A 23,434-nucleotide genomic window follows, 5' to 3' on the forward strand; every position below is an offset into this window, starting at 1 on the left:
TCTTATGTTGGGAAAAAAACCAAACCAGTAAGCAGTGCTATAAGAAACACCATTTATTATCAGACGCTCTGGGCACCTCAGGAAACAGCACCAAAACAGGAATTAATTTGAATCTAGTCCAGTGGAAATAATCTGCTCTGGAGGAATAAGTTAGAAGTACATTTAGACTGAATAAATAGTGGGAGTAGCCTCTTTATTTGCACCATGAGAAATAAAATGAAGTTATAAGGTAGTTAGACAAAATGGTGTCTGATTCTCTTGCCCAACCTAAACTGGGCTATACTGGACAAAGGTTATAGCACACAAGATTTAACACAAGAGACTAAGGAAACCCAAAGCATCAATTAATGAGTGTCTAGATTTGGCACATCATGGCAGCATTCTTAACCCTGAGCTGCCAGGGAGTGGTGGCATCTGTTTCAAGCAAATTCAATTGCTTGAGCCACGGGGCTGCAGTGGGAAGGGGATGCACAGCACATGGGAGGGGGCCAGGATGAGAGAGGCCACAGTGCCAGGACACGACAAATGAGACTGGGACAGGCCTGGCCATGGTGGCTGGGCTTGCCCAGGCAGTGGGGCCGGCCCAAACACAAGGGGGCCAATAGCTTGGCAGGGCTGGGGTGGTGGGGAATGAGGCTGGGAGCAGGGCAGTGGGACCCAGTGTGATCAAGACACTTGTATATTTACTAAGGGTTTGCACTGCTACCTGGCATGCTCCTGACCCAATGGAGGGATGACTCTTTGCATCCAGGTGCCTGCCTTCATAGGGAGGGCAGTCTGGAGAGAGACTGGGCTGTTATATGTGCATTTCCTAGGCAGTCAGGAGGAAACGTCAGGTGAAGGAAATTGCAGAGCTGTGAGTGAGTCTGTTTGAACTGATCTGACTAACCCAAAACATTTGCTGCTCTCCCATGTGAAGTGGAAATTTGTACTCTTAGATGAGAGGCCTGTAAGACAAGCAGTTTAAGCTGTTGGCACTGGAAGACTAAGATGCACTAATTTTTGGAGGCTTCTTAATCAGTTGTAGAAGAGAAGCTTTAAGTAGTGCACTAAAACTTAATAAGAGCCATCTGAGTGGTGATTCTTGAAATGTTAGAGAAAAATAAAATTTAAAGGCTGAATAACCTAACAGCCAGAGATACTTTTGCAAACTTTAGATGATCTACTTCTTTGAAGAAACTCTGAAGCTTACTAACCTACAGATAATGCAAAAACCATTATTATTTTAATTTTTTAAAGTACAGCATTATACTTTTAAATTATATATAAAAGTATTATAATATATATTTATATATAATAATAAAAATTATTATTATAATTTTTAAAAGTATGTGTATATGGTGAGTACAAGGTGAAAAAATTATGTTTAAACAAGTAGAAAATATTGTTTACCTACATTAAACTAATAAAATCTCTTATGTGAAATAGTTTTCTGAGATGAAGGGGCAAGACAAGAACATGTTTGGAATCATGTATATAGAATCTCTGCTATGAAGGCATGTCAATGCACATGCCAGAGTAACACTGTCAAAACCCCCACTTTTAAATCACCATTGATCTATTCCATTCAGGTATAGAAATATAATGAAACTCAGCATCCTCAAACCAAACAGCTATTAAGAAATGTAATTTTGAAAAGGTATTAAAGAAAGTAATAAAATGTCTGTCAAAGAGAACAGCAGAATCAGGATTTGATTTCCAGTTTTCAGTGTTAAAAAGCAGAATAGTTCCAAGGAGTTGTAAATATTGCTCACTTGTGAGCATTTTTGGACTGTAAAAGAAAAAAATGAGGATGACTTGACAGAGTAAGTGTCAACTATTGGACAGTCACAGAAGTTTGAAGAAACAAATAGGACAAAGCAAAGAAATCCAGGGTTTTGCCTGTCTAGAAAAACTGGTGTTCTGATATGTGAGCCTTGGCTGTGAATCCCAGTATCTTAGAAGGACCATATAAAATTGTCATCTTTGACAGACAGTATTCTCCAAGCTCCAGAACAGAAGAAAATATGAGGTATGGAGCTCTCTGTTTGCACAACATGGTCCCAGACTAGTAACAGAAAGACCAAAAATGTAGAATAATCCCCCAAAATAATGAACAAAAATGCAACAGATCGTGTGTTATTAACACTTTTGCACTGAAGTAAGGCTGATTTAAAAAAAAAAAAATAGCATCCAAGCCATAGGACAGACCATTTTAGGTGACAAATTCAAGCCTCATTCGTAACATGCTTTTTTAGGCTGGTGTCCTTGGTGTCTGGTTGCCTTGAAGGAGTTCAATTAATGTTGCACAATCTGCTTTAAAAAAACTGGGTTTCCCAGGCCTAAATACTGGAGGAATCATCTTGAAAGTACTTTGTTAATCACACAGAGCTGAAAAAGATGCAGAATAAAGTAGGTGTCGTGACTTATCATTGAACAACGGGACAATTTAACCCAGTCCTGTGCTTACAAGTGAATTGATTGAACCCAAAAGGAGAGTGTGTGAAATCTGGACATTACACTAGGATGAAGAGGAAGTTCTTCTCTTATGTTTAAATTACTTTTGGCAGCTGAATGATGGCTTTTTGTTTGGTTTGGTTTAAGGCGACTGAGTGTCTCTGCAGATATATTGAGTCTGATATGCTGGGATATGGTTTGAAGCTTTTCCTGACTGGCCTGATCAATCATGTTGTCATCCCTAACCTTCAGTGATTGATTAAAAAGCAGAACTCATCAGAAGTGATTCACTATGAGGAGATTATAATCTGACTATTTTACTGAAGTGATATATTATTCATAGTTTACAATAATCTTGCGGGTTTTTTCCGAGTATGTTCAGTCAGAGATTTTTGTTGTTTTCAAATTTAAATGAAAATAAATAGTAAAACTTTCCCACTGTTTCCTTTTTTGATTATTATTTATGGTGACCAAACAAAACTTACAGGCGACAAGAGAATTATTTAAAATATTATGTGACTGAGTGTAATATGCCACAGTTGCAGTGAGGCTTTATCAGTTTTGTTGCTAATGACATTGGCATTTGCAGTGACATCTCAAAACTCAGTTAATCTAATACTTGAGCGGCCCCCTCTCCTAAGTAATGTGGAGCTGATGACTTGACAAAAATGTCTTATTAAACTTTGCAGCAAAAATGTGAAAGAAGAAGATATGGCAGTTATGCTTCTTTCAAATAAGATGTTCTCTTCAGCAAGAATGCCTCGACTATGCTAATATAATGTGTCAGTATCTATGGAAATGCTCATCCCAAAAGCTTCTATTGGCATCAATGAAAAAATGCTTAATGAAGGCAGATGGTGGTGTTTGAGTCTGTAACCTTTGGTTTAGTTCATTTTCTTTCAGGGAAACAAAGTTTCTTATCCACTGATGGTAGAAATAATGGCTAAGAACTCTGTAAATGAAATAACCAGTAATATTGATAATTTTTCTCTCACTTTCTGATCCATTTGTTTTAGTGACATCCACATATCAGCAAAAGCAATGAGAATATTTCCCTGATTTCAAAAAAGCTATGTACAGGGAACATTTTGCATTAAATAAGAGTTTGTCATATAATCAGTTTTATTCTTTCCCTGGGGAACTCAATTTATTATTAGTCATTTTCTTCTGCCAGTGTGGGTCTTACAGCCAGTGACAGGAACAATGGCAAATATATAGCAATGAAACCATACAAGTTGGCAGAGGCGTGCAGATGCAATTAAATTAAAATAAAATCTGATCCAATATCAGGTTGTCAGTTTGTGTAATCAGTTTCCAGCTTTTAAAAATACACTGCAGTCTTGAGCTAAAGGTCTGATTCAAAAAAATAGATTGAAATATACCCCCTGATTTCAGGGTGTGCTGTACAAAGTCCTCAATATTTTATATAAAGTACTAGGAGTGGTCATCTCCAAAGACAATGAAAATGAAGCTCCAACTCACCTCAGAATATCAGTAGCTTATTTTCTCTAATTTATGAAACTTCATGGCACTGGAGAAAGTGGCATCTTTCTTCTACAGGCTAGACATATATTTCTAAGTCAAATATTTCTTTCTAGTGGTTCCATTTCCTATCAGGTCTATATACGTTACAGTGTTGGCTGAATTTCCCACACAGAGGAATGAACAGGTATGACTGACAGCAGAATTCAGGCTTGGGAAAAATTGAAGGTTTTGGCTTCTTCCCCTGGAAGACTCAAAACAAAATGCTGAGTTATTATTCTCTTGATTCCTTTTCAGTATTTATGACTGCTACTCTAAGAAATACTTTACTATTTTATAAGGCTGGTATGCCTCCAGAAACTAAAGAATGTCAAATGATAAGCCCATAGAAATAAGATTTTATCTGTGCTGCTATATGAACAGTGTTTTTGAACAGATCAGGAATAATTGATGAATGCTGGAAATTGCTGGGAGAGGTGATATTTTGTAACCGCAGTGAGGATTAGCGCACATTTCTTGTAAGAATGAAAACTCATAAAAATTATATCTCCATGCTGAAATGGGATACCCTTTAAAAGAAATACATGTGCTTATATATATGCACATGCAATTGTACATATAAATGCATATATAAAAGGCAGCAGGATAGAAATAGAGAACATGTGAACAAGTGTGCAAGGCCTTTCACCCAGTAGGTATAGTTTTATCATTTTTCTGCTGTCAGATTAATGTAATCTTTTTTGCTGGAGTAAATATGAGCTTCCCTGAAGAGGGGAATAGACAAAAATGTGATGTGGTACATTGCAGTATAACTTTGTGGTCTATCATATACATATATATATATGGCATATAAGTATAAATGGTGTACATATGATAGCCATATGCAGACAGTAAAGTAATGATTCATGACAAAGCATGTTGCAAGCCCTCTGTTCTTTGAGAATAATCTATCTGACTCATTTCTCTTCCTGGGAAACAATCATATGTATGCAATACTGCCTATAATCACTGCAGGAAAATTTCATTGCATTACCTGTGACAAGGCTGGCAGGCACTGGGACACCTGTCTGAAGCAGAGTGCTTCACTTAAGTGAGAAAAGAAAAGCAAGGGGCACACTTATTTCCCTGAGTAATGCAGAGATGTACTCTGGGCTGTCTCAGCAGCTTCCCACGAGAGGCTGGGTGCCAGGGCTGCACAGTACCTGTTGCGCCCCTCCTTGAGAAGGAGGATCTGGTGTCTGGGACACAGAAGCAGCTCTCTGGTGTTCCCAAATTTGGTCAGTTGCTGGGTGTTGGTATCATGACCTTGTCTATTCCCATACCTCCCTCTCCCTTGTGAGATTCCCCCACGTGGGATCTTTCTCTCTCAGCACAGTAGTGTGTATCATTTCACTGTTTTACTGAACAAACAGTAAATGAAGTGAAAAACACTGTAAAGACTATACCTTGATATAAGATATTTCCATCTCACTACGTCTTTGTGCATCTCTGTTAGTTGCTCCATTTTGTGGAGACTAGCACAAGCAGATTCCTTAATTTATGGTATGTAAACTCCCGGATACATGGTGAAAGTAAAGTAGACTTATCTGAACTTTAATTGAAATATATTCCTCTGAACTCTTCTGGAAGATGGAAATGATGGAATATGAGTAAGAATCACTGTAAGAGTAACAGATTAAGGAAAAAAAAGTGCCATTGGTATGCCTAATTTCATTGGCTAGTTAAAATTTGTCACAGCTATTCTTTTCAGAGGGACATTTATGCAAAGCATAACAAGGAATGAAAATATACAATAATAAAATACCTGAAAAGGCCCATTAAAAAATCTGGGCTATTATTAAACTGTAACAACTGCTTGAGAGCATATAATTCTTAAGCCATAAGAGTTTTAATATATTAATGAGGTGAAATTATGAGGCTTGCTGCTACTAGGATATGCACTGCTTGTGAACTTTCTGCAAAAGCAGAGGAGCTTATAAAACATTTGTTTTTTGCATATGAAAAACAACTAAAGTCAAAAAATTGTTTGGAAATAAGTATATTCGATGTCTAATACAGGGGGGCTTCTTTTTTTAGTAATTTTTTCAAGTGAAGATGCATACAGCTCTATGCTGTGTATGCTTATTGCCTTTTTATACAATTTCTGCCCTAATTCACCTTTCTGTATCATTCTCTTGAGATCAGAGGAATACCCTTGGCAGTTTGATTATGTATCATGTATCTATTGAAAATAATACTTCTCTGTGAATTGAATATTTGATGTTGCTTTTATAATCAATCGCTTTTAAAAGTGGTAGTTTACCCTAAAGTCCTTATACACTTGAATATGAAATAATCGTCTTTTATCCTCACCCCTCCCTCTTTTTAAGTAGTTTTAAAGAGTTCTTTGCAAAGGGCAGTGTATCTTTTACATTGTGAGACAATTAACTTGTATGCAAGAGACATAGGTTTCTAGGAGTTTACACAAAATATGCTTGATTTCAATCCACTTGAATTATAAAATGTATACCATAATGCTTTGTTTAGAAGAGCTGAGATGGTGGCCAGATCCTTGAGGAAACATAAAAAGGGTAACGATGGAGTTCTGCCTGGCTCTTAGATTCTCACTTCCTGAATCAGTGTAGCAGAAACTTATAAGATGACACATTGACTCTGGGGAGGGAGCAGCAATGATTTGCCTTATTATTTCACATGTCAGTCATGTAATAGAGCAATATTGTGCCAAGGAGTAAAAGAAGAAATTTCTAGCTTATCTGTCCTTCAGCTTGAAGAACCATTCCACACACTTCTGAAAAAAAAAGTATGTATTTGCAAATTAGGACCTTATTGTAGGTAAGAACAAAGAAATATCTAGATCTTCTCAGACATTCTACTTGGAAGCAAGACAAAATACCAGGAAGTAGAAACAGTGCTCAGTTTGCATATTAATGGCCTTCTGAAGAAGTGCCCTATGGATCACCAGCTCCAGAAAAATTATTTTGAGTGAATTGCTATGTACTCTTTCTCCTTCAAATGTAGAGCAAAGTTGCTTAATGTTTTTTCAGTCATTCTCAAATGTCTGTACATGTTCCCTTTGTTGTTTGATTGATTTATAGATCTATTTGCGATTTTTGGACTACGAGATGCAGAATTCCAACGAATGCAAAAGGAATTTTGTAGCAGTGTATGACGGAAGCAGCTCGGTGGAGGATTTGAAGGCAAAGTTTTGCAGCACAGTTGCTAATGATGTGATGCTGAGGACAGGCCTGGGTGTAATCCGCATGTGGGCAGATGAAGGCAGTCGAAACAGCCGATTCCAGATGCTCTTCACATCTTTCCAAGAACGTAAGACCCTAATCAATGCATCTTCCTTTCAGTTTGTTCAATGATACAAGTCCCAAAATCTGTTAATATTTTCTTCATGCAGAGCAGACACTGAAGTATGTTGCCAAACAAGCTATATAAATATTTAACCAGTTCTTATTCCAAACATTTGTACTGAGTAATATTTTTTAATGCAGCAGACGGACCACAAGATTCAAAACCAAGAAAGAAGGTACAAGTGGTCATGACCTGTCCAGTCATATAACTGTGACTTTTGTCTGATCCTCAAGCTACATGAAAGTTTTTCCTTACACAAGATGGAAAATAATACAACTCTGAAAGTTTTTATCAAGTCAGATCATTTTCTCTGAATTTGGTTTTTTAGATCTCATTATGATATGCATTTGAAGAATAACTTATGATTATTTTAGCACAAGTAGTGGGTGTGTGCGTATAGCAGTGAACATATGTGTCAGATATTGTTAAGCAAAGAGTTTAGGGTTTTTTTGTAGCAACAAAAGCTTTCTAAAATCCCTTCATATTTTGGTTAATATTCTCTTTATGTGCCTTACTTGTGTTTATATTTTATATGACATCTGGACTCAGATAATAAGCAATATAACCTGTAAAAGAAACAAAATGGAGTTCTAGCCAGTTTAAGAAAAGAAACAATCAAATCACAAAAATCCCTCAACAAAACCCAATAGCTCCAATCACTGAAAACTATTGACCCAGATAATCCTGTGAAAGCCCTGTGAGAGATATCTATTTGTTTCCTTTGATAGGAATAATACATATTTGGCCTCTTTAGAAAGGTGCATTTATTTTCACGTACTGGTTCGTGTTAATTTTTATGTGTTTTTGGTTTGTGTATCGTGTGTCTGACAGAAAGAAAGATTTCTTTGTGACTGTCAGTGGTTGGAATGAAGGCTCAACCCACCAAACACATTCTTCATCTGTATTCTGTGTGGGTACCCTGCAATGAGGCAACGAGTCTCTGTTGAGAACAGCCTCCATAATTCCTTAATTATGGCTCTGATTAAAAAATTTCTGACATTTTACATGCCTGAAACTGCAGGCACCACTGTACTCTCACACTCACAGCCTTAGGATGGATTATATTGTTCTTGCCTGCAAACCAGGCTGGGGTCTAAAAGACATTGAGAACCCTTGGTTGAGATATATTGCCCTTTTCTCATTTCTGCAACTGGAGATGTCTTGAATATTCAAGATCTGATTAATTTTTTTCACAAGGCATCTTGATCTGTTACCTTAGAAACAACTGCATTGACACTGGAGGTTCACAGCATATAAAAAGCTGGAGAGTGAAGCACTATGATGACTAACTTGAACTGAAGGTTTGAATAAGTTTATGTTTGCAAAGCTCTCATGTTTTAAAGGATAATAAGGAAAAATGTGGCGGTTTTTTTTCTCTTACAATATTCCTAATATATTTACCTGACATACTACATCTTATAAGCCACTCTTTTCTTGTAAGCAGGTGATAGTTTATAGTGAAAAATATTCTGACTAAGAAATTCAAAATACTAACATAATGCGCTTTCTGTAAATTTGCTCTGAAGAGTCATTGCTCACTAAAAGCAGAAAATTTATTAAAGGCTAAATAATATTTTGAAATATGTCTACATAGCCTGCTCATAAATAGTAGAGGATACTGCATCTGTGATTTTAATGCTGGAAATTACCTTTAAAGATTTAAAGGTGATGCAGATGGTATTTTCTGTGTCTTGTCAGTTGTCCCTAGGTGCTGCCCTATGCCACACACTGGTGCTGGCTGTCAGGAGCTGGCTAGAACAGATGTCAGTGAGACACACTGAGACACAGCTCATGGCATGTAAACTGCAGCGCCTTTCAGCAGCGTGTGGGAATAATTAGATCATCTGCATGGAAGAGAAGGAATGCCAGACCTCATTCTGGGAGATGTGCATCAGGGAACAGACACCTGTGTGTCTCTTCAGGGACAAAGAAAGAGGAAAAAAAATCTATTTTGTTTATATAGAGCTGAGAAAAGAATAAAATAGAAGATTACATTTATGTTGCAGTAACACGCATGGTAAAGAGTGACGAAGTATTTTCTGTTCCCGTGGGAATGACCTGGAGGTGTTATGATCTGTTTCTCCTATAGTTCTCATTGTGGAGTTAGGCTGTTGAGACTCTGAGTTTTCTCTTACACAAGGCTCTGTGTACTGGAAGTGGTATCTTGCGGAAACAAGCTACTAAGCCTGAGCATTGTTTTCTTTCAGTGTAAGTCTATTCAGTGTTTATTCCAGTTACAGACCCATTTCCTGGGGACTTGACATTTGTGCAGAACAGAGAGATCTTAAAGAGATTTCTTCTATGATTTTTTTTATATGTTTCAATCAGGGTGTTCCAAATCCATTTAAAATATGTATGCATTTTTTGTTGGCATCTAAAAAGTGCTCTTATAAGTTTCCAACCTTCTCACAGTGATGCTTTCAGAGCAGCAGTGCTGTAAATATGTCTGAAGGAAAGGCATACAATGCATGAGGTTGTTAAATTTCCTGCACCAGAAAATCAGGAATGATTCTCATCATTGTCAAAATAGTAGTTGAGCTCTAAGTAACTCTTAATAACTGATTAATTCTTAATAGATGATAATTTATAGTGATGCTCTGATGTTTCATGGTCAGCATTATTAACTATTCCAACTGTCATTTTGACTCTTTGTGTCCTTACTTTTTTATTTTTTAAGATATCTTCTAACCATGATCATATTTTTGTGCATGGGATTCAGTATTACACTAGTTTTTAAATATCCAGCAAGTTAATATAAGAATCAGTAAAAGGTAAACAAAAATCTGGTATAATCAGTAGGTGTCTGTTCATCTGATAAGAAGACTTGAAAAATGAGTCTTTGTTTTCTCACCCACTGACTAAATGTTCATTTCATTTTCCATGATTGAAGAGTGATCTCCAGCCTGATTAATGACAGACATGCTACACCTACAGCTTCTTCAAAGAGCTGCTCCTCAGCAGACACACCTACGCTTTAGCCTAAAAGCAGATTTGTAGAACCAGGGCATATGGCATAAGAGAAGAACCCTCTGTATGCACAGCAGACAAGATATTCACTTTCTCGCCTCTGACTGCCCTTTGGTAGCACGACTTTTGTGCCCAAAACCCTGCACCAGAAACCCCCGACCAGAAAGACTTCATTCACTCCTTATGGTCCCTTTGAGTTTAAAGTCTTTCTTTAGAGCCCTGTCATATGCAACCTTCCTAATGAAGCACAAGTTCTGTCATTCTTATTTTATTGTTATGAACAAAACTCATATTTGGACAGAAGTCCAAGGCCATGCTTAGAAGAGTAGTGTCCAGTTTGATCAAGGAACAGCACTTAAGTTCTTGTTTACAGACTTGAAGAGGAACACCCAGCATGGGCAGTTCTTTAACGGGGAAGAGGGACTGCAGGTATGCAGCGCTAGGGACTGTGTTTTTGTGACAAAGCTAAGTACTGAAAAAGGGATCAGCAAGTTGTTTAGTGCAACCTGTGGAGAAGCAGTTTCTTTTTGCAAGGACTTAGGCATGTAAACAGATTGCAGCTTTGCTGGTTTTGCTCTCTGCTTCCATACTAATATTTTAAAAGGAAACCATTGGGATAGCCTTGTTACTGGTGAGCACTCATCTGTGATTTTCTTCCCTTCTGTGCTATTTGCAGCTATCTCTAGTGAAAAACCTTCACTGGCTAAGCATCCCAGTGACTCTCTGACCCTGAACAAAATAATTCTTTGTGGTGCCCAGAGTGTATTAACAGAACACAGGTTGGAGCTCTGAGCACAGGCTCCTGACCTGCCATTCTCTGGTGAGTTTGTATATCAAAAACAAAATCCTGAACAAAAACCCATGAAACCACATACAGGTGTTTTTGAAAGACTAGATTATTGATCTGTATAGGATAATAACTACCCATAAAAGTTACATTTATCTTTCACAGAGCTCTCTGAAAGTGACTGAGAAAGCATCAGTATTAAGCCCAACTCATTTTCAAGTTTCTAATAGCTGTATTTTAACAAGCCCTTTTTTTTATTAGTGGCAAATAATATTATTGTATTGCACAATCCTATAACAATCTTAATAATTTTATTATTTTAATAAAGCAAGTGAAACTGTCTCTCAATAAATATTTTTCCTTGAAGAGACTGAAAGGCAACTTCTGTTTCAAAGATGATTCAAGGAACATCTGAAGAATTTAAATTTTCCTTCTCTTATGGAGGAAAGTCTTATTTTTCGTTAAAGAACAATGGGAAAATCCAAATGATCTGTACTTAAAGAATTCGTGTGTGCAGAGCATGAGGCAATGAGCTATCTTGAGGAGAGGAGGAGTAAGTGTGAAATTTCCAACAACTTCAGTGTAAAATGTTTCTCACATCTAACCATTGTTAAGATTTCAGAGTTTTCCCATTCACCCTTAGGAGGAAGCAAGACCTTTCAAAAATGTTATGACAAGAAAGGAAAGGGAGAAAGGAGGGAGAGAGATAGGCCTAAAAATAACAAGTAGGGTAGGACATTTGTCTAAGATTATCCCATCCTGGCGTGAAATCCCTGCCTTGAAACAGGCTCAAAGGGTAAATCCACAGAGTTCAGTGAAGTACAGCATAGACACCCAAGCTGGCTGGCTCAGCTGGTTCTCACCCTGGAAGCAAAGGAGCTGCACTAACTGTGGATGGCGCTGAGAAATAGTGAGAAATGCACTCGAGAAAGCGCTGCACTGAAGAGGAGCAGCCAGGCTGCACACCAGTTCCATAACATAACAGATCTGCTTTTAGCTCCATCTTGTAAGAATATTTTGGCCTGTCCATGATTGCAGTTGATATCCAGAGTATCCTGCAATGCCCAACAAAATGATTCTTAATGCACAGAGATAGTGTGTTTTGTTACTTATGTAATAATATCTCAATGATATAATTATTAATAACATGGAATATTTAATTTCTATACTGAAATGAAGAACTGTATGGAAGAACTATTAATACACTTTACATTTCTCTCTCTTAGGGCTATTCGGGATTACAATATTAAGGTTTTTTAATAAATTAAAAAGTGTAGATTATGGGCACCTGTATTTCTAAAACCTTCCTACAGTAAGAAAATATAGGCTACTACATTGGTTTAATTTTTAAGAATTTTGAAAGCAGTAACCTTCAAATACCAAAGAGAAGCTTTTTTGAATACTGTGGTGGAAACCTTCTGGAAATACAAATAATATAACTATCTCCTAATTTGTACTAGAAACAGAACTTTTTTACATATGTTCAGATGTACTAGAAACAGAACACATTTACATTCTCAGTAACAGAGAGAGGATTGTTATCGTTACAGTTGGAGTTTTTAAACATTTCCTATACCTGAAAAAGACTGGGATAGCATATCTATTCCTATTAACATGCTCATATATCTTCTAGGATGAGAGCACCATCTTGTGTTCAGTGTAAATAGCTGTTGCAAAGCAGGAAATGTTGCATATACAATGAATTCAAGAACTACAAAATGTGTTTGAATATTAAGATACAAGGTACTCTTACATATAGCGCACACAGCCATAAAAAGAAAATATTTTCATTAAAAATAATGCGGAATTAAAATGTTTAGTATTTTTAATATTGTATATATGATTTTTAAAAACATTTTATATAAGAGTAATTATTGTTTAAATTATAAACTAGAAAGAGAGCTTTTAATAAAATTTTCTTTAATTATTGATTTAATTTAGAATATAGTATTTTAGTCCTGTAAAAATCAAAGAATTTATTAGAGACGTTATCAAAATATATCAAGTTGAATTATATGTGTAGTTCTAATTTTCTCAGTTGTGTTATAATTATTATTAATTATTCATTGTGCTGAGTATGTTATCTCACTTCTAGGCCAGTACCTTGGTAGAGCTTGACTCAAGGCAGCTTTGAGGCACAGGAGAAATAATACAATTGTGTGTTCTCAGCTGTTACTTTTGATCTAAATATAATCAGGGGTTTTTTAAGAGCCATGGAAGGGATGGAAGGGACTCCAGGATATGGTCTAGTCCAATCCTTTTGCTCTAAGCAGGGTCAGCTACAGCAGGTGACTCAGGGCTGTGCCCAGCTGGGTTTTGAATATCTTCGGTGATGGAAACACCACGACCTCACTTGACAAACCAGCTATTGCACAGTGTTTGACCAGCCTCAAAGTAAAAGTTAGTTCTTGCATTTAAAGGGAATTTTCTATATTTCCTTTAGTGCTCACTGCTTTCTGTCTTGTCACTGGGCATTGCTGAGAAGAGCCTGGCTCTGTGTTCTTCACTCCCTCCCAGCGGGTGTTTGGATGTATTGACAAGAGCCTGCTCGAAACAGTCCCAGCTTTCTCAGCCTCTCCTCTCACCTCCAATATCTCAAGCCTTTAAAGGCCTTCATGGCCTCTTGCTGGGATCACTGCAGGCATCTCTCTCCCTTGTGTGCAGAGGAGCCCAGAACCTGACACAGCACTGCAGATGTTGTCTCTCCAGTGCTAAATAGAAGGGAAGCATCAAACCTCTTGGCCTGCTGACAATTCTGCTTTTAATGTAGCCCAGGACGGTGGTGGCCTTCTGGGCCACAAGGGCACATTGCTGGCTCAAGGTGATTTTCAAGGTGACCTTATTGCATACCAGAACATTTTCTGCAAGCTTGCTTTCTAGTTGGTCAGTCCCCAGCACATACTGGTGCATGAATTCATTCCTCCCAAAGCACAGGACATTTCCCTTTGTTAATCTGCTTGAAGATCCAGTTTACCCAGCCCCTTGAGGTTTCAGTCAGCAGGACTTTTCAGAGATAGCCAAGAGTGGCTTCTCAGTGCTGTGAGCCACTGCAGTATGGTTCCCTACTGGGGGAACCATATTAGGACCCAGGAGTTCATGTCTGTCCAGTTGATTGAACCTTCCTTAACCTTAGCTCCTTCCACTCAGAGAAGTCATATTTCTGCTGGGATCATGCTGCCCTACTGCCACCACTTATATGTATCCTTTCTAACTTTGAGCTTAGTCAAAGTTAGATGGACTTGATCATAGTCCATCCATGCAGGATAACTGCAACCTTCACCTGATTTTTGGGCACTCCAGATATTCAACTGCTGAGCTTGGAGGAGGTGATCTTACAGAATCAACCAACTCTCCTTGAACTTGTGTCTTTCCAGGACCACCTCCCATGGCATTTGTCCCCCCATACCCCTCAACAGTGAACTTTTGCTCTTCTGAGGCCCAGAATTATGACTGTGCTTTTTGATTTGTTCCGTCTTTGAAACATCCCAAACTCCATCATCTCATGCTCCTGACATTCACCTTCCCAAATGATTCTTGTTTAGTTAAAGTAAGAGGAACAGCAGATCTGCTCTCATCAACTCTTTGATTAGCTGTGTCAGGAAGTCATCAATTCACTCTGGAAACTTCCTGGCTTGCTTGTACCCGGCTGTGTTGCCCTCTACAGATTTTACGTGGTTCAAATCCCCATTAGGACCAGGGCCTGTGATTGTGAGGCTTCTTCCAGCTGCCTGAAGGTTTCATTGACTGCTTGTTCCTCATCAAGTAGTCCAGACACAAAGTATAAAGTTGGTAGCTTTCCACTGGGCTTTCCACTGATCATGACCAAAAAGTCACTTGGCTCCTCACCTGGGTGAGCTCTCTGCATTCCTGCTCTCCTCTCATAAAGGGCATTTATATAGTGATGGGTGAGACCATGGAGTGATAGAGGACGGCTTCTGGTGTGTGGAGAGGTTTGTGCTGCTTTATCTAGTTGAAGTTAATGATAGCAGTAGTTTCCTTTTGTGAAAACATCTACAAGCTTGCTGTCACATACTGCTTGATTCCACTGTCATGCTGGATTCTGTAACAGCTTTAAGACTGCATCAGGACCAGATACATCTTGTTGTGAAAGAATCTAGTTTTCCATCAGTTCATTTATCTTTTTTGTATTACTAGAATGTCCTTGATGTAGCATCCCAAGACTCCTTTGCTGAGCCTTTTTTTGTGGGCAAGAAAGCTAATTTTTCCAATGTATAACAGGACTGACAAGTTTTCAGCTACCCTTTATGCTTTCATTCATTTCAACAAAATACTTTAATTAGAATAAGGAAAACATATTGACTTCTTGTCCAGTTAAATCACTCTGCGTTCATGGGACCATAGAGAGAACCTGGCTATTTTTATTTTACAAACATGAACAAGGGGGGGCTGTTTGTCATTAGTTTTCTGAATCTTACATTTGAGTTTCTCTCACGCTAAGTTTTCTGTAATGTTCTGAAATTGCTTTGCTTCACTATTCATCTTGTTTTGACATTTATTCACATACTATTTTTTTCTCCATCATTCAATAGCACAATTTCAGAAAACTTAAATTTCCATTCTTTTTTCCTCCTTTCTCTTGCTTTTCATTTCCAGATGTCCTTGTCACCTATTTGCAGAATTATTCCTTCCTAAATCTGAAAAAAGGTCTTTTTTATTACTCTTTATTTTTCTCTCATCTGTGAAAAATTTTCTATTTTTTTTTCATTTGATAGAAAATCTCACTATTTCTTTTAGTGCAGAATAAAATAACCATTTGACACTTTTTTTTTCCCCGTAGATGCCTCTCTTTCTTTGTCTTATTTTCACTTCCTTGCTGCCTTCTTTTAGTTCTTTTTTTCTAGTTATCACCACTATGCCTCTGAATTCAGACAGCGCTCTGTCCTTCTGACTTCACTTCTAAGATCCTTCATTCCACTTGGAATGTTTTTTGGCATTTTGGTTGGGGTTTTTTGTGTTTGTTTTCTTGTTGGTTGTTTGGGTTTTTTTGTGGGCTTCATCGTATAACCTATATTAATCCTGCAAATGATTGTTTGTTTGCTTTTGGTTTTTAATATTTCCCCATTTTTCCTGTGTCACTTTGTGAAGTTTCTCTGTTTGATATTTGAGTCTTTTTTTGGATACACTTTGTATTTTGAATGGATGCCTCTTTAGATCTTCTTAGGTTTCTCACTTCTTTTTACTCAGAGTAGGCAGTGAGACTGTTCCTGCATGTGGGAAACATCCTAAAAGATCCTCACCTTGCCTGGTAACAGGGATTGCAGCCAGAGCGTGAAAGGACGATTATGCCTTTGATGTGCTATCTACGTGATGTGTCACATCAGGATGTGGCACAGCATCCTCCAGGCTCAGCCTTCATTGTCCCCAAATGACAGCAACAGATAGATAAGGACTGTACCTAAATATCCTCCCTTTCTAATATTCACATGTGCTCTTCTGATCTGCCCAGCATAAAGTAGAATCCTTTCTGTAACAAACTTAAAATGTGACCAGACTCCCTGCACTTCAAGAGATGGTATCCCAGATTTAAAAACAAAAATTGAACAGTGGACAGGCTGCTTGATGTCTTCTGGCTAAGAGATAGATTGTATATATAGTGTTTTATCTGAGTGAGTGGTTACATGTTTGGGGTGTGCTTTTTGATTTTTATGGCATTTATTCTTTGCTTAACACACCATAACTGCTCCAAATATGCCAGTTATGGATATCTTAACTTAAACACTTATTGGTAAGTAGATTTATTGACAAGATCTATTGAGTCATACAAATCCTTTGTGTTGTCCTTCATTAGCAAGGCACTAAATCATTCTCTCTGCTATGCATTTATGTTGTCATAGGAACTGCTTCTAAAGTTGCAGAGGAGAACAATTTCTGTGAAGTATCAAACTCGAAGTTTCAGTAATATTGTGATAGGAGCATCATAGCTGCTTTCTGATTAGCTAGGGGTCTTAGTTTATTATTTATCTCTCCCTTAAAAATAATTATAATAACACTTTTGGGTTGCTTGAAATAAAAAAATAAATACATAAGGAGTTAATTTTTGACAATTTAACACTGACAACGTTTGTAGCTCTTCTAAGTTACGGAAGTCTTTCTCTTTTAAAGAAGAGATATGAGGAGTAATTTATCTCTACTATATTATGCACTTTTGGAGCAATAGCTTCTCAGTCCCAACATCTAATGATCTCCCAATACTTCCATAAACACCACAGTTTAGCAGCATCTTCAGTACCTTCCAAAGGTTTTCAGGCAATTTCTTCATAGTAATAAAACAGAGCCATCAGTAAAACCATTTTCCTGCAACTTTAATCTGCATGATTCTTCCAGGCCATGGGCTTCAGGGACACTGAAGACTGTTGTGCTTCTTTATCTTCATACTTGTGATCAAAAGGGTGCTTCTTGACTGTAGCTTTTTTTATGACTAAAAGGTTTTTAAAATAATTTTACTTTCTCTGTGTATAGCTGGTCAGACACCATTGATATGTGCCATCAAGTACATATCTTGTTTGAGTCACAAAAGTTTTCTTATAAAATTGAGGTTTCAGCAAAAACTTTAGAAGATATTATCTGTCACTCATTGGATCAGTCTGGGATACAGTTAACTCTCTTCATAGCAGCCCATAGGGTGATATGTTTTGGATCTATGGTTAAACTGTTGATAACACATTGGTGACTTCCCAACAATGTTTAGAATCCAACCTGCTACATCCAAGAGAGTCATACTAGGGGAAGGTTCAGTCATTTTAGGCAAAACTGCGAGCTTCCTGCCACAGAATAATAAAAGAGTTTATGGCTTGACTGCTCTCCATGTTGCATGTCAAATATTTAGTATGCACAAGGAATATATGCTGTATAGCTTTGTCCTATTATAGAATACATGTCCACTCCTAGATGTGTTTGTAGAGGAGAGCTGAATGGTTTGCTAATTTAATATCCATTGTCATTTTTCTCATTTTTAGCCCCTTGTGAAGCCAACGCATTCTTTTGCCACAGTAATATGTGTATAAATAATACACTGGTCTGCAATGGACTCCAGAACTGTGTGTATCCCTGGGATGAAAACCACTGCAAAGGTAACATGTAGAATTGAAAAAGTTGTCATTTGCACTGCATGAGATACAGCATATAATCTTCAGTTTCTTGTTAAGTATGTGCCAAATGGGTGAAAGCTCAGAAGAGTGATTCAGAGAGACCATACATTAAGCAATAGAGAAAATGAAGGAAGGTAAAAAAATGCCAGTGGATTTTACTTTCAGTGTTTTCATATTTTTTTTTTCTCTGATGTTGCATTGGTTATGTCCTGCTGTCTGTTTATGCACTTCTAGGAGGCTTTCTGATCACTTGGTCTCTGCTTTCCATACAACCTAAAGTATAATTAAATGTCATATTTTGGTTCTTTTGCCATATTTGCCTTTGTAGTGGAGTAATATATGAATAGCAGGTGTCTTTTAGCTGCATGCTATGCCCATAATAGTACTCTTATAAAGGAAGGTGGAATTAACACTGTAAGAAAGCAACCAAATCTATCTATAATCTTGTGAAATTGAAGTGCAAGGAACAAGCTTGTAAATACTACATCTGGGAATCAGATATAATTTTTATTTCATAGGCAGGGAGTGATGTTCCTATCCATGATTTCTAAATATTTCTGTGGTTCTGTTACAAAAACCACACAAGCTCCAAAACAGCATCTGTGTTGTCTTCAGGGAAAAGAGCTTAGCAAACTTACATTGCAGGCTAGGGAGAGAGTTCACTTCTGTCTTGTATCCCCCTGTCTCCCCCCTGCTGCAGATTTGTTCCTGAAAGCATGGGATATGCCAAATTTAGGAACCAATCAAGAAAAAAATTCAGAATGAAGTGGATTAGCAGTCAGCCCATAAATCTACTGAAGTCTGTAGAATCCTGACAAGCAGTGAAATAGGGTAAAACACAAATGAAAACATACACTTCAAAAGAACACAGCTAAACTGTGTCATAGCTAAATATTCTTCAAAGAAACTAAACAGACAATTGGGAAATTATTTTTCATTCTCTAGTTCTTCACAATAGAGGAAAACAGAAAACCTTCATCACTCTTCAATTTCCAGAATGATTTTTATCTTTCCTTCGTCAAGTATCTTTTATCAGGTCTTGTGCATTTATCCTCTCTTGTTTTTCTGACTACAGAAAGGAGATTTGCTGATTCCAGCAAAAATGTTGCTTGCTGCAGTGTTGCTTTTCCTAACTCTGCTTTTTCTCCAGAGTCTGTGTCAGTCAATTAGAGAAACACTGAGTGAATCTGCAAGCTTAGACAATGATCTACTGAAGAGTTAAGTTTTGGTAACTAGGAGATTTTGAAGAGATGAATGCTACTCTTTTGGTGCCAATAATCTCCATTTCAAAAGCTTTTTCTTAATTCCTTTTATATGTCTTGGGTTGCCAGGAAAAATTACACTAAACTGGGTGTTGAAACTTAACCACAGTTGTCTTGCTATGCCTGAGAGAGACTGATGCAAACACTTTCAACTTGAATTTCTACAAGGCTCAGTCACCATCTTGTGCCTGCAACCTTGTGAAAGCCAATCACAGAGAAAGATGCACAGGAGGAGGGGAAACTGGTTTTATTTTATTATTTTACTGTGTTTTTCTGCCTTATTCACAATGCAGAATTTGCTGACTAACATATTAGAGGCTTCTGAGCAAAGGGTAGTAGGTATGATCAGCTTTTGGATTTTTATGCCTGTTTAGAAAGGTTCTGGTAATTAATGGGGGAGGGGGGAACAGAAATAACTTGCACAAATTTGGCTTTTTTTTCTTTCTGAAATCTAAATTTGAATAACTTCTCTATTTTCTCCTGATTTAGCTTTTTCATTGAATGCTGCCAAAATTCCTACTCCGCTCACAAATATTAGACTTAAATCCTGTAAAATCTTGTTCTTTCATAGGACCTAATGTCTTAGCTGCATATATTTACTGGGAGAGAGAGAAAATAATGAAGAGAACATCTGTAAAAGTCTTGAGGGTTTTAGCAGCCAAATGGAGTTCAGAGGTGACACTGAAGCCATCTGCTTGTTATGGTGGTTGTTTTATACAAAAAATTAAAATAATTATGTTGTTTAATTAAACTTGCAAGATACCCTGAATAAATAAGTTTCTAAGAGAATAGACACATAAAGGATTTGTGTGCTGCTTATTTGGCTTTCACAAATATCTGATTTCTTCCCCTTTTCTTTTTGTTGGTGAGATTGATTAAATGAACTCAGAAATAGACTAGGCTCAGCCTTGCAGTAATCTGTGAACCCATCATAGTTGTTTGTATTCTTGAACTGCAATTAATGCTGTGCTTTTTTTGTTTTGTTTTTTTTTTTATTCCCTGTTGCACAGAAAAAAGAAAAGCAAACCTATTGGACCAACTTACCAATACCAGTGGGACTATAATTGGGGTGACATCTTGCATTGTGATCATCCTCATTGTTATCTCTATTATAGTACAGATCAAGCAGCCTCGTAAAAAATTTGTCCAAAGGAAAGCAGACTTTGATCAAACAGTGTTCCAGGAGGTGTTTGAGCCTCCTCATTATGAGTTATGCACCCTTAGAGGGACAGGGACTACAGCTGACCTTGCTGATGTTGCAGATGACTTTGAAAATTATCATAAACTGCGGAGATCCTCTTCAAAATGCATTCATGACCATCACTGTGGATCACAAGTGTCTAGTCTTAAGGGCAGCCGTAGTAACCTCAGCACAAGAGATCCTTCTGTCTTGACAGAAATACAACCCCAGCCTGTAAAACCACTTGTTCAGCCCATGAACAGGAGAAACATCCTTGTCATGAAGCATAGCTACTCACAAGATGCTGCTGATGCGTGCGAGATAGACGAAATTGAAGAGGTGCCAACCACAAGTCACAGGCTGTCCAGACATGATAAAGCTGTTCAGCGGTCAGTATCAATAGATTTTTGATGAAGACTAACTATTGTGTAAGGACTTGATTGCCCAAACATATTCACTCTTTGATCATTAAAGACATATTTTTTTTCCTTCTTTATTTATTGTTTAAATTTCTGTTTCCTGATAGCACATGCCATTATATTATCTATTTCTGTCTCTCTTTCTCATCTCTGCTCCTCGTTCCTGAAGGATCCTGTATCTCTGTTTTACATTTCTACTTTCTTTCTTTCTTTTTCTTTTACTGTTTTACATATACCCCTGTGCATACACACACAGGTCAACAGAGAACAGGTACAATTTTTAAAAACCAAAGAAGACTGTGTGAATTTAGATTTTTGGAACAGCCACATTACATTTCCTTGTAACTGACGTGGCCTTGAATATCACCCACTGTTGGTCTAACCATCTCTAAACAAATTCATCAATAAATAAAAGATACATGTATCCATTTTGAGGCATGGCACAAGAATGAGGAACACAGTCCTGGGGCAAGGAAACCCCTTTCCTCATGGCACATTACCTTTTCTGTAATGAATGACAGTATTTCCAAAACTTAACTGTATCTGTTCCATTATTGATCACAGCATTTTGGTTTGTCAAATAAACATGGATAGATAGATTAGAACATGAGACCACATAATGAACACATATATATTTACATATAAAAATTAATTAAAGGGAATATTTCTAATCAATAAAAAAGAAAAATCAAGCATAATATTTTTAATAAAAGAACTATTTCTTCTGTATATTGCACTTTGAATCACTGTAAATATGAATAACAGTTTACAAGTAAAAGAAAAAGAAAACAAAAAAAATTATGAACAATTTATTTGAAAAAAAATACATAACCTTTTATTAATAGATTTGTGTTTTCTCTTGCATGCATTATTTATGCATTTCTTCTTATAATTTACATGCCCTCCATATTTTCTTTGCACATTAAGGCATTTCTTTATCTTAAAAATAGACAGGTTTTTGGTTATTTTAATCCAATTGCATGTCTGTGTAAATTACTTCATGAGTAACTATCAGACTATCAAAGTGTACTGTTTATAAAGTATCTATATGCATATATTTATTTTCTTCTATGCAAACACTATTATTTTGAATGAAATAGCCGTAACATTCCAGGTTCTGCCTCATTGGGTCTCTAAGCAAACATGAGTCTGAGTACAACACAACTAGGGTCTAAGAGAAAAGCCTGAGGTAAGTAAACATATCTATACAGCAATTGAACCATCTGTTGCTTTCCATTTTATTTGTTACATTGCTAAAATGCATATTAGGTCTCAAATTGTATGTCATCTTATACGGAAACAGGTTAGAATGTTAAAAAAACTGAAAGCCAGATGACCACTTCAGCATTGCAAACTAAACAAAATCTGTTAGTTCCTTGTTCTTGACAGAATTGCAGTCAGCCCTTAGTAAGAACTATCTTAATTCCAGCTGCATAATAGTCATGTGCTTTGCATGGCTTTTGCATTTCATTTATTTCTTTCTTAATTAATATTTATGGAAATAATTGTTAGAGCCTCAGCATGTGAAATAGAATGTAAAACTTGGCCATTTAATTCAAGTCAGTAAGATGTGGAACTATTTGTTTTCAGTTAATTTTTTTTCTAATCCAATCTTGTGAAGTGTTGGGGGAAGAGTGTGTGTTAGTACTGATAAATTTAGAGGTTCTGTAGCACTAAGGTTAATGTTTCAAATTAAACTTACTTTCTCGAGTATTTTCTTAGACTTTGCATTTTGCATAATTTTTATCAGCACTTAATAAACATAATTTCAGATGTTTATAATGGAGCTATGGATAACTGCTAGTCTGTCAGTTTATATATGTGTATATATAAACATAGATATGTGTATATACATTTTTATGTGTATATATGTATAAAGCAATTTTATAGTGAAATAATCCGTTAATGGTTTTATTGCCTGTAGATGGTTTAAGTAAATATTTTTCTGCATTTTTTTTCCTCAGAGACAGCATATTTTAACTTAGTTTTGATTTCAGAAAACTATTCATGCAGTAATGCAAACTCTGAATGGAGAAATCTATAATGAACTATCTCAGCTCTCTGAAAGAGAGAGTGGACAATCTTCCAATTTAATTTAATTGCCTTTATGCAAACCTAAGAGGTATAGACATATATATACCTCCTTAGCAAGATATTCCCATTGCACAAAAATACATTTCTTTTTTAATCTGGTTTCTGGCCACAAAGTGCTCCTTAGTTATTAAATACATATGCAGATTCGCTGGAAACTTTAGGAAGAAATTAGTTCCTGAGATTGTCCTTTTATTTATTTATTTATTTATTTATTTATTTATTTATTTATTTATTTTAAGTCATAGTTTTCTTTAAGTTAATCTATGTCTGTTATTTACTTCTGTGTTGTGTGATATGTGGAAGAAGATTTACATTGAACTTTTGTTGTATGTACGTTG

The 23,434-nt window shown here is 36.7% G+C and overlaps 1 protein-coding gene across 4 annotated transcripts in view; it reads left to right on the forward strand.

Moving 5' to 3' along the window:
• Positions 1 to 23,434, forward strand: part of NETO1 (neuropilin and tolloid like 1) — a 79,151-nt gene that overhangs the window by 38,308 nt on the left and 17,409 nt on the right. For all 4 annotated transcript variants that reach the window (XR_010028950.1, XR_010028951.1, XR_010028952.1 and 1 more), the window contains exons 7-10: positions 7,014 to 7,242; positions 18,010 to 18,123; positions 20,414 to 20,972; positions 22,117 to 22,191. Coding sequence is in view for 1 of the 4 variants with exons in the window: in XM_063165288.1 (XP_063021358.1) it covers positions 7,014 to 7,242; positions 18,010 to 18,123; positions 20,414 to 20,972; positions 22,117 to 22,177 (963 nt within the window). In the remaining 3 variants the exon portion in view is untranslated. The remainder of the gene's footprint in view (positions 1 to 7,013; positions 7,243 to 18,009; positions 18,124 to 20,413; positions 20,973 to 22,116; positions 22,192 to 23,434) is intronic.

This window comes from Melospiza melodia, chromosome 1, assembly GCF_035770615.1.
Source record: "Melospiza melodia melodia isolate bMelMel2 chromosome 1, bMelMel2.pri, whole genome shotgun sequence".
Taxonomy (NCBI): Eukaryota; Metazoa; Chordata; class Aves; order Passeriformes; family Passerellidae; genus Melospiza; species Melospiza melodia.